This window comes from Chiloscyllium plagiosum, unplaced genomic scaffold (assembly GCF_037043375.1).
Source record: "Chiloscyllium plagiosum isolate Xiang-an unplaced genomic scaffold, Cpla_swu_hap1 HiC_scaffold_29, whole genome shotgun sequence".
Classification (NCBI taxonomy): Eukaryota; Metazoa; Chordata; class Chondrichthyes; order Orectolobiformes; family Hemiscylliidae; genus Chiloscyllium; species Chiloscyllium plagiosum.
Genome location: NW_028270167.1, coordinates 24,309,557 through 24,322,020, shown reverse-complemented (window position 1 = coordinate 24,322,020; position 12,464 = coordinate 24,309,557). Strand labels below are relative to the sequence as shown.

The window sequence follows — 12,464 nt, the reverse complement described above, 5'->3', positions numbered from 1 at the left end:
TGACAGCTAGTCTTCAACTATGAAGGATGAGATGGAGTAGGCTTCACGCAGTCACAGGGTTGCTGAATGTGACCCAGATGCTGAGTCCTAAGCTGGTCATTAGACTCTGGGGTCACTCGACAGGTAACAGATTGTGGACATACCTTGTGAGGCACATGGCAAAAATACCAGATTGTTTGCATATGTTGGAATAGATATTAGAAGAGTCCATCCAGGCTGTGGTCATTGTGATTATCAGCTCTACAGATGCATAGCTTCTTCCATTGACTGTATTATGGAACAGGCCAGACTCCCTCAAGAAAGTAACCCAGACCCTAACTTTGCTCATTGTTTTAAGTAGGTGTAACACAGATATTCCAGGAGGATTGCAGCTAGCCAAACCACTTAGTTTTAAACAAAACAGAACTTATTTACAAGATTGACAAAAGTAACACAAACAAAAAAAAAACTCAGAATACAGAATAACAACCTATCCAAAAATCCAACCGATTATACCAACTTAATGACGCTGTTCCCAATACTTGCAACAATCCCCATTAACACCCCTTGGCACCAAAAGTAAAATCAAACCCAAGCCTTACAGGAAAGAAGTCAAAGAGAAGATGATTAGCCTGTACCTGCTTTCTTTGGGTTCAGCAACTTTTAAAACTGCCTGACTGCTTTCAGTGAATAGCCAGACCACAGAAGAACTGAGCTGGGAGAATTGGCCACTCCACTTTCATTGTATAAGCATTTTTTTAAAATTGAAAAGCCTTTTGCCTGAGGCAGTATTCATTTGTTATAATCAAATTGGCCCTAAAACCCTTTAAAGTTACATTTTTCGGTGCCTATGTCTTTTACTACTTGTGAAAAAAAGCACCAAGGACACCATAATCTTGTTAAAGGAGCAGCATCATCACAAGAGATGAAGGACTGTCACAAAGGGTTAAACTCATGTTCTCAGGACTGGGGCCAAGAGCAAGATTAGAATGAGAAGCCTGGAGTCAAACCTCGACCCTGCTTTCTCTAAGGAAAGCAGGGAAAACCAAATGGGCCACACAGAAGCAGTGGACACTTTCAGAAGGCACCCCTCAGGTCATCTCAGATACAGGCAGCTACCCAACCTCTACTTTATGGGAAGCTGTTCCACGCATAACGTTCAACCCAGGAAGCCAATGAAGGTTACCATGAATAAAGATTTTAGATAAGTGAAAACTTGTAATGGGAGACGACATGCGCAGCAAAGTTAGGGGTGACCAGAAAGGTATGTAGCACGATGCATGGCAAGTCAGCCAGTGGAACATAGCAAATAGTCATGACTCAAAAAGGGACAGAGGTACAGATGAAGGTTTCAGGGACAGATGGGCTGAGGGAGGAGTAGAGTTGAGCAAGGTTATAGAAGTTGAAAATCCAATTGCATTACAGAGAAAAGAAATTCGGCGGCACAGTGTCTCAGGGGTTAGCACGCTGCATCACAGCACCAGCAATCTGGGCTCAATTCCAGCCTCAGGAAGCCATCTGTGCAAACTTCACAAATTCTCCATGTCTGTGTGGATTTCCTCCAGGTGCTCCAGTTTGATCCCACAGTCCAAAGATGTGCAGGTTAGGTGAATTGGCCATGCTAAGTTGCCAGTATTGTTCAGGGGTGCCTAAGGTAGATGTATTAGTCAGGAGAAATGTAGAGTAATAGGGTGGGGGAATGGGTCTGGGTAGGTTACTCTTCAGAGGATCGGTGTGGAGTTGTTCGGCCAAATGGCCTGTTTCCACACTATAGAGATTTTAAGTGAAAATAGAGAGCCTTCACAAAAATATATGGGGTCAGGTATTGAACTAAAATTAAAAATGATGCCAGTGTTGCATACAAACTGGTCCAGCTTAAGACAAGGGCCAAAAACTTGATCACATTTGTGACAGAGACCAAAGACAATTTTTTTTTTGCGTTTTACTGGAGGAAAATTTAATCTCATTCAAGTCCGGATTTTGGAGAATTTGGTCACTACATAAGCTGTCAAGAGATTAGGGCTGAGTGTTAGCCATGCACCAGAAACCAATCATTAAAATGGCATTGAGTTAATATAAATGCCTAAGTATATGTAAATGAGATTATGTTTCACTTCATAAAAGTGACTACAATTCAACAACTTTAGTTGCAAAATGAACTGGGATGTCCTGAGGACATGACAACATATTATATAACTATAAAGGTCTAAAGCTCAATGATGTCTCATTGGGAATAATTCATACCCATTCTTGTCCATAGCTGTCTTCAACATCATTATTAGTGGAGTCTTCCCATGCTAGGCGTATACCAATAATCCTTGAAGGAAGCCAGCCTTGGTCTGCCAAGACAGTAAAATAACAAAGAAACCCTCCAACGGACTGCATCACTCCTGTATATACAGGCAAAATCAGTATTTCAGTTTGGTTCACACAGAAAACTATAAAGTAACTGACAATCACATACAAAAACAGATAATTATGGCAAAAGTCTTCATTCAAAATAGATTTAAAACTTTGCTTCCTTTAATGTTTTTTCAAAAAGTGTTTTCTGGTTTTAAATTGATCCAGAAACAGGATCAAAAATGCAATTTTCTTCAAAAACACTATTTCATTGCTCTTTACTCTCTCAGTAGCTGCTTCATTTGCCAGGTGAAATTTTACAAATTTAGACAGATGCACACTCTATCATACTTAAGTACTGAAATTGCTGGGGAAACTCAGTGAAGGGACTATGTGGTTATATTGAGATTCACAGATGTGTTCAAAGGCAATAAAAAGTAAAATATTTACCAATAATCTATATTGTTTTATTGACCAGTTTGCTTGTTGATTATGATGGTTTATATATTTTGTAAATAACAGGAATAAGCCAGTTAGATCATGTATGTATTGAACAAATGACTGATGACCCTTCCTCAATAAGTCTGTCAATCTCAAACTTTAGAATTCCAATTAAATCTTCCAGAGTTCCAATATTCTATGTGTGAAAATATACTCCTCAACAATCCAGGTCCAATAGTATCCCTTTGTTCTGGAATTCCCCAGAAAAGGAGGTGGTTTTTAATAGAGAAAAACTATGAAATTGTAAAGACTTGAATGCAATCATCACTCAATTGACTAAACCCACAGGAATGCAAGTTAAATTTGTGTGAACTATCTTACTTTTAGAGGAAATGTGCTGTCTCTTGTCAGGTCTCATCACTTAAATTTTTGATACATTTTTTTCTCCTCGCTGGAGCACATAGATTATTACACAGTACTATCCCACGCCAAATACAGGAGCTGGGAATGCCTGATGCCATTTTGGCAACTCTCAATCGACTGCTTCTGCTCACTATCTTCCTGTACACCTCCTTAAGATCCATTCAACAGCTCTGAAGGTCAAACCTGCCAAGCTCCACCCTAGGGCACAAAACTCCAGTGTTTAGCGTCACCACTCTGAATGTTTTCCATGTCTGAAAGGAGGCTTCGGCAGAGAGATTTACAAATGAAAAATGTTTAATGCAGTTGGTTTCCCACATAAAAAAACATTCTTTTTTTGAATGGAACTTTTAAGATATTGCTCAAAGTAATTACTTTGAAAAAATGCATTGAACCTGGAATATCAAAATTAAAGAAAATATTCTGACCATCATTAAAACTGCACCTATAGCCTCATTGTATAACTTGGACTGACCATCTCAGTAGTGAAGAGAGCATTAAAATTCCAGCAGCGAATGGCAAATAGTAAGTTATAAGGAATTACAAGTGTGAAGGCTCCCAACTCACCAATTTGCAGATATGAATACGCTGCAAGCTGCAAGTTCACCAATCGATCTTTGCTGGGGTTCCGGGGTTGGACATGCATTATATCTCTTTCAGCTTTCTCATATGCCAATGAAATAGACGGGATCTGTTGATGAAGCAATGAGTTAATGTGAAGTCTTACCAACAATTGTGAATCAAATAGCTCAGCGTTCAGATAACACAGGGTTCAAATGCATAATAAAATAAATCAAAGGCTTTTTTATGTTGCTAAGAGAGATCTTGTGACACAGTAAAATGTTACCCTCTCTGAGCCAGGAGTTCCAGATTCAAGCCCCATTTGAGGAACTGCTGGTCAAGGAAGGTGGCCAAATAGGCTGAGTATCAACTTGTAAAGACACAGAATCGATAAAGAGGCAAGAGTGAGAGAGACTCCTGGTTGGCTGTGTGATTGAAAGAATTTGAAGCCTCTATCACTATTGACCATCGCTATTTATAGCTTGAGGTTACATTCATGTCAAAGTGCATGTTGCCACGCAACCTAAATTCTACGGGAGAGGTCAGTTGGCTGGATGGCCAGTGTTGATCAGATTGGTGCCAGCAACCCAGGGTTCAATTGCCATTGCAACTGGAATAGATTTGGGACCTGTTTCCAGCCCTTGTGCTGCCTATCGTGGAGATCATGGCATTGTGCACCAGACTAGCCTTTGAACTGGAAACCTTAGCGACATCATCATCTTCAGCTTTCTGTCTAAATGGGAGTGGTATCCCTGATTCTAAAATTTGGCACTGCCATCATTACAGTTTTGGTTCTAAATTTCACTCACCCCTTTGTGGGGCCATAGTGGCATGTTTGTACAGTCTTTTTCAATTTTCACTACCGATTAGATTAGATTAGATTCCTACAGTGTGGAAACAGGTCCTTCGGCCCAACACGTCCACACCGGCCCTCTGAAGAGTAACCCACCCAGATCCATTTCCCTCTGAATGATGCATCTAACACCATGGGCAATTTAGCATGGCCAATTCACCTGACCTGCACATCTTTGGACTGTGGGAGGAAACCGGAGCAAACCCACACAGACATGGGGAGAATGTGCAAACTCCACACAGACAGTCACCCAAGGCTGGAATTGAACCTGGGATGCTGGTGCTGTGAGGCATCAGTGCTAACCACTGAGCCACCATGCTGCCTGCAGCCTAAACATGAGGAAAGTAGCATGACAAATAACTCTATCCCAGACCTAATTCCCTCACTCTTATCCAGAATCACTGCTGCTCTTCCTTTCTCCATCAATTCATTGTAAATGCTAATGGGAGCAAGGGTCAAACCCAACTTTCCTCTTACCCTATTACAATTGTTTCTTGGAAGGAACTGGTGTCAGGTTGTGGTTGCTCTGAGGTACCAGTTGCAGGGACTCCCTTGTCCACAAACAGAATGGAAGAGAAATGCAAAATCCACTTTGCCATTCAATCGGATTCCCATGCTCCTAATTTAGCGGGCTTCAATCTCTACTCATGCCGATAGCCCTCTTCACGCTTGGTGGAGGAGTATTTCTTCCCTTTTAAAGTCCAAGATTACATTTTATAGTTCAGCTGCTGTGATGGGTCTCATTACAGAAATACAAAAACTCCCTCCTTAACCTTAGTAGGCTACCTATTGCTCAAATAGTAAAAGTCCATCTATGATTTTACAGTAACCTAACTATCTTGCTAGACTGAGATTCATGTTAAAATTAATGAATAAATTAATTATGTGAGTGTGAATAATGTGGTTTGAAAGAGAAAATGTAGTTTGAAATTTAACTTAAATTGCCCATTATCTTTCAATTGATTAAGAATAAAGCAATCATTAATCAGCAAGAATAGTTCAGAAAAAGGGAGGACAGAGGAAAAAAGAAGTTGGTACAATTCATTCTCAAGGCTGAGTAAGTACTTACTCAGTAAGTAAGTAAGTAAGTAAGTAAGTTGTAAGTAATTACTTACAACATCTGTACCCAGGTCAATGAGGAGAATAGTAATAGTTCCAATGGGAAGTGGTATACTGACAATGATGTACACAATGAATGGACACAGTTCAGCCATATTCTTGGTCAAGGTGTAGGCAATGGCCTTCTTCAAATTGTCAAAAATCAGACGACCTTTTGAACAGGTTAAAATGAGTTAGTAATGCAAAATAATTTCTAGTCTGATGCAAATTGCTTGAGTACTATGATCTTTATTCATTTACATCATTAAAAACACCAATCTAAAGGGATGTTTCAATACACAATTGATCATTTCCCAAGTTCCCAATTTAATTCCCACGAACCTTAACTAGATTTGAATAATTGGCCTGGAAGTATTTGAAGTTTGAAGACAATTATTCTTTAACATGACATTCCTCTCCCAAATGCTCGTTTGGCATTCTTACTCTTCCATCTGATTTGAGATAATAATCTCATTCACCAGCTCACCAAGGCCTTTATAAAGTTACGACTGAGTGAAAAAGAGCAAGATGATTGTATATGCTGTAACCTTTGTAAAAGGATGTGTCCACAGTGTTTCTTACTCTTTATTCTGTCACTGCTTGATAACAACATTCTACATATGCATTAGAATTGGAATCAATAAAGAAAAGACATTGAATTCAGATTTGCACATGGTGCACTAGGTTTTGCCTAGATGGTGGGGGACTTGGTAATGGGCCAGATGCCTGAGGACAAGAACCACCCCCCCCAAGGACATGTAAAGTTAATGAGTTGCCATCAGTGCACCTGTCCCTTTAATAGTCAACATCTTGCCTTCAAACACTAATAGCTCTTTGATTGGTTGGCATCTATTCATCTCTACAGTGCCACCAGAAGCAGTGGTCTTTTCTAAGTCAGGACCTCACTGACATGCAGCAATGAATGCTGCCTGTGGAATAAAATGAGTTGCATCGTAATCACCGGGCCCAGTTATTGAGGCCCTGACAAGGAGAGATATGTGGTTGGTGAGTACAATGGGAATATTGCCACAGGGGAAACTATTACCATGATCCATGGAGTTCCTGCTTAGGAGAACGTCCATCCCCCTGCTAATGAGCCAGCAGAGAGGTCACCTGTTGGGTTCCCAAGCCTTGGTTTGCTTTCTATCTCATCCATAACAACATACATAATGCTACATTGTAATGTCTTGTACCTTCTTCCACTCCAGTGACTATCGAGGCAAAGTTATCATCCAGTAGAATCATATCTGCTGAATTTTTGGCTGCATCTGAACCCACGATCCCCATAGCTATTCCAATGTCTGCTTTTTTCAAAGCAGGTGAGTCATTAACACCATCTCCAGTAACTGCCACAATGGATCCCTGGTATAGAAAAAAGGAAGGAGAATCCAATGAGAACATCAAGACCTGAGGAACCTTGTAGCTGAACAAGCTAAAAATCTTCATGTTCCCTGATCTTACTCAAATACATGTCAAAATTATGGTAACAGCAGTAGTCAGTCACAATAAGCAATATTTGTCAAATGACAAAGTAAGCAATCAAATGAATTAGGACATGAAAACCATTGTACTAACTCATTATGTCTTTGTAGGATTAATGACGTGACTAAGAACTAAAGAGCTGGTTCTCCACAATCTGTTCCATTCAATTCACACAGGATCGATAACGTACTGCAAATGTTACACAGCTCCATGGTATCCAGCGTTCTCAAATGGCTTTTTCGTTCTAAGCTACTTATTGCAGACAAGTAGTAAGATGCTCAACTGTGGGATGACTCCCTGTGATGTTTCATGATTTCAACACTTATAGTGATGCTTACTTAACTCTATGTTGTTATACTAGGTTTAGTTGCTAAACTGAGAATGTCACAAATTTACTTCAACCTGGTGACTTCCTTAACTGGAAAGTCACGATTTCAATTAGACTGGGGCATCTAAGCTGTTATCTCTAGATCACATTCAGCCTCTGAAGCCCTCAGCATTGTGACAATTGAGCGGTAAATTGTTCATTTTGTCTGTGAGAATGTTGTAGGCCTGGAGACGTCAAAATGATGCCTCCTTGGTGTTTAAATTGTGGGTCAGAACACCATCAATGGTTAGTTACCATCCCAAGAAAAGACACGAGTAGACCTGTGCCCAGGAAAAAGTGGACAGGAAAAAGTGGACAGATTAATGTCTTATCTGAGAACGTGGTTACCTCAACAACATTACACTTCCTTAGTGTATACAAGAGCATTAGCTTAGATTATGCGCTCCATGCCTGATAGTGGGCTTCAATCCATGACCTTCCAACTTAGTGATGAGAATTTGCCTACTTGTCCAAGCAAACCTATTGGATTTACACGTAATGGTTATCTGCCAGATTTGTACATAAATGGCAATCTGTCGGATTTATACATGAATGGTAACCTGCCGGATTTACATGTGAATGGTAACCTATTGGAGTTACACGTGAATGGTTACCTGTCTTTGGCAGGCTTCTACGATATATAATTTCTGCTGAGGTGATGTCCTGGCAAATACGATTTCAGTGTAGTTTCTCAAAATGTCATCCAGGAACTCAGGGTCCATGTCTTGGAAATTTGAACCATTTATGACAGCAGCTTTGGCATCACTTCAGTATTCAAAACAAAAAGAACAATTACACCAGTTTTCTTTACTGATCCAATGATTTGACATTCTCACATCACAGGATATATAGTTAGCGTAAGAGATGTCAAATGTTCAATTTCTATATTAAAACCTCTCTGTTGCCCCTGTTACCAGTACACTTCAAATCTGTGCAGTGGGCTTAATGAGAAAAGTTTATCCTATTAGGCAGAAATTCCCTATTATATCAAGGGATACTATGTGGAAGTAATCAGTTTTACATGTCTGACAGATTATGAACTCCTCTTGAGATATTTACCTACCTGTGGAATTGTCTCTTAGTTCAGAGCATCACCTGAAAATCTAGGTATAAATCTATAATTCTACACCCTAGGAAGAGAGTGAGCACTGCAGATGCTGGAGATCAGAGTCAAAACGTGTGGTTCTGGAAAAGCACAGCCAGTCATGCAGCATCTGAGGATTAGGAGTCAACATTTTGAGCATAAGCCCTTCATCAGGAATCAGCACATTTCTGAAGAAGTGGTATTGCTCAAAACAGCGACTCTCCTGTTCCTTGGATGCTGCCTGACCAACTGTGCTTTTCCAGCACCACACATTTTGAATTCTACTCACCTGGCAAGGAGCTGAATTGATAGGGAGCATTGATTAGAGGCATTCAATTTGCAATGCTGTGAACCTGTCTTCAAATCTAATGCAGTGCCTGTCCCCACTTTTCTTACTCCAATTTAGGAGTGTAAGATCATGGAATTCCATCAAGTATTCCTCATATGTAAAATTTGAAACTGTTGCAAAAATCATTAAATCCCAATACAAGTGTGGAGACTTGAACAGCGATTCTCCCATCAGTGAGAAAACCCATTAGGTCAAGTACCAATCAGGTACTTTTGTGGTAGGCTGCTTGGCTTGTCACATGCCCTGTCAGTGAAGGCCCATCCCTCCTGAAGCTGCCACCAATCAAGACACACAGAGGGGGCATAGAGGCCTAAGCTCGGCATGCATTAAGATCTGGACAAATGAGGCAGGAATGTTTTTTTGAAGGAGGTGTGTATCACAAGGAGAGAGTGGGGCATCTGAGGGTTCAGAGGCAAGGGCAAGTGGGTGGTTTTCAGGAGGTATCGTCTGCCCCTAATTGCCCCAGATTGAGATTAATTGACATTCCCAAAACCCAGGGCAGACCACCCTGATTTCCCGAGGGGGAAAACAGCCCTGATCTGTCTATACAAAGGCAGGTTGAGACCATTAAGTGGTTGTTAATTGACCACTTGAGCCATACTTCTTGGAGCTATGAAGATGTCACCCAGGGGATCTCCAATCAGCACTTAGTGGCAGGAAGGGGGCAGGTATCTGTCAGGTGCCAACTGATCCCAATATTCGCCCTGTCATCTTGCCCATCGCTTCTGGAATCAGGGACATTCCATTTGTAAAGGGCTAAAACTAAAATACTGCAGACACCAAAAAGTGCCAACATCCAAACAAAGAGAAAAAAAAGAACATTTTTGATTGACGACCCTTGCACCAGAGCCAAACTAAGGAATACTTGCAACACGAGGAGAACTGGAGAATGCAATGAATATCTTATAACAAATTCTTGTTGATTAGCCAGCACACTTTTCGCACTAGTTAAATCTCAGTAAAAGTATTAAGGAAGATTATTTTGTGTAACACAGATTACCTCAATCTACCTTTTATTCACTTGGTTGACTGAGATATTAAGACGCTTTGCAATGTCTTCCACTGTCTCACTACCTGCTGAGATAATGCCTGTACTCCTTGCTATAGCGGTTGCCGTGATTGGATGATCACCAGAGACCATAATGACCTGTGGGGGAAGAAACATAGGAATTGATCAACAATAACAGGTCTTTCTAAAAAATCAAAAATTCAAGATTTTTAAATACATCTCATTAGTTTTGAGGTTTTATTTAATTTTGTTGGTTCTGCAAAATTCTCATTCAGGTCAAAAACATTAAATCATTAAATCTCAGATTTTATACCTTTCTATGCATTGTCCTTTTGTAACTTAATATGTGTAGAATGGCAATAAGTTAAGATGTGACGGTGTTAGCGTGCATTGTCATCAATCATCCCATTCGGTCTTCTTTCTCCTTTCCTACTGTGTCCCTCTTTCTCTTTCCTTTCCCACTCTCTCTCTCTCTCTCGATTACCTGCTTTGTCTCTTCTTTCCACTCAATTTCTCTCCTCCTTTCAGAAATTCTCTTTTCAAAAAATATTAGTTTTCTGGGTTTTCAAGGAACCAATCAGGTTATGCCACCAGTTGACTGTGTAATGGGATTGTGCAGAACACACAGTGTCAAACCAGAATAATAACCAATAGAATGTCTTATGTTACCATTCAGTGGGAACATTTTAAGATTTGAGCTGACTATTTTGTCTTTTGATTGTGGCATTAACAAATGATTGGTCATGAAAAGTAGGTTTGGGGTATTGAAGTTGTATAATTATGTATCATTCTCATGGCATAATAGTAAAGAACTTCAAGGCAAAAACATATCAGAATTCACCAAAAATATTAAAAGCTAATTACATGCAATGGAAGACACATACTTTAATTCCTGCACTTCTGCATTTTAGAACTGCATCTGGCACACTCGAGCGAGGTGGATCAATCAAGGACAGAAGACCAACAAAGCATAGATTGGAAATTGGAAAATTTCGGCTGTCTGCATCAAATATGTATAAATCTGGATATTTGTCTTTTGGCAAATATTGATGACAAAATCCTAATTGAATTTTAAAAGAAGTCAGTCAAAACTCACAATATATAATTGCAATTAATTTCCAGCAAAATGTAGATTGGGCATAGAGATGTTCAGCACAGAAAAAGACCCTTCAGCACATTGTATCTGTACTGGTTAAAAACCACCATCTAACTATTCTAATCCCATTTTCCAGCACTTGGAGATGCAGAGGATATCCAAAACAAGGGAACACGGATGAAGTAGCTGTTTGATTTGAGGAAGAAACTTTTAAAGTATTTAAAAAGAAATTTACAGAGATTAAGTACAAAATATCAAGAATCGTGCAGAGAATCAGTACAAATGCAATGGGTTAAATGGCTGTCCTCTGTGCTGAACCATGCTACGATCATGTTAAACTTATCTCAGGAGAAATGTCAATTAACATTTATGTTGAAAATAGCACCAGTCAGCAATTTAGTCTCAAACAAATCTATACAATCTTCTGCTAAAGAGATATCTAACAAAAATTAGGTGAAAAGTGATCATTTCCTTTTGAATCTGTATAAAGCCCTATTAATAAATTTAATACTGCCATAGGAAAAAATAAGTAGAATGCAGTGTGTCAATGAAGATGACTATTTATAAAGCCAATGGAAAATAATCAAACTACACCTATTTCAGAGCTAATTTTTCATACACAAGTCATATGAATTCTGATAGTCTTTCTTCAACTCAACTGACATTGATTTCAGTGTCAAAAAGTGTGGAGCTGGAAAATCATCGCAAGTCAGGCAGCATCTGAGGAGCAGGAGAATCAATGTTTTGAGCATGTCTTTCATCTCCATGTTCCTGATGAAGCGCTTATGCCCAAAATGCCGACTCTCCTGCTCCTCCGATGCTGCCTGACCTGCTGTGCTTTTCCAGCTCCATACTTTTCAACTCTAATCTTCAGCATCTGCAGTCATCACTTTCTCTCTGGCATTGATTTCAGTAATATATTTTAAAAAAAGGATCATTTCTGGATATTGGAACAGAGGAAGCATCAAAGTAGGAACAAAATCTAAAATCACAAAAATACTCTTGGGCTAGGCCCTAGATGAGCAAACTGTTTAAATCGCACTCTTGTTGGACCAATTAATTGACTTAAGTATTACCATCTCCAGTTGAAGATGAACCTCAGTAAAATAATCTTCTCAAGTTAATGAATGATTAATTTATTGTCACATATATCTAGAGAGATACAGTGAAGAGTGTTCTGTTGCTACAAGCCAGCACCATTTTGAGGGTAAAAAAGAATTAAATGTAAAGTTCAGCTTCATTGGCAGGATCCAAACATGGCTCCAACAAGGTTCCCACTCTGGGCCTACTGCAGCCAGGTGTCCCCACTCCGCCATTGCTGCAGCCAATACGTCACTGCCAGTTCCAGAAGTCATTCGCCACCAATGCTGCTCCAGCCTCACTGT

At 39.8% G+C, this 12,464-nt stretch overlaps 1 protein-coding gene across 9 annotated transcripts in view; it reads right to left on the bottom strand.

Moving 5' to 3' along the window:
* LOC122540695 (potassium-transporting ATPase alpha chain 2-like) overlaps positions 1 to 12,464 on the bottom strand; it is an 85,246-nt gene that overhangs the window by 28,236 nt on the left and 44,546 nt on the right. For 6 of the 9 annotated variants that reach the window (XM_087976435.1, XM_043676801.2, XM_043676800.2 and 3 more), the window contains 7 exons: positions 10,868 to 11,043; positions 9,985 to 10,121; positions 8,156 to 8,306; positions 6,886 to 7,054; positions 5,710 to 5,864; positions 3,748 to 3,871; positions 2,224 to 2,369 (listed from right to left, as the gene is read on the bottom strand). In XM_087976435.1, the coding sequence (XP_087832561.1) occupies positions 2,224 to 2,369; positions 3,748 to 3,871; positions 5,710 to 5,864; positions 6,886 to 7,054; positions 8,156 to 8,306; positions 9,985 to 10,121; positions 10,868 to 11,043 (1,058 nt within the window). The remainder of the gene's footprint in view (positions 1 to 2,223; positions 2,370 to 3,747; positions 3,872 to 5,709; positions 5,865 to 6,885; positions 7,055 to 8,155; positions 8,307 to 9,984; positions 10,122 to 10,867; positions 11,044 to 12,464) is intronic. The other 3 variants (XM_087976437.1, XM_087976438.1, XM_087976433.1) reach the window with 2 other exon arrangements.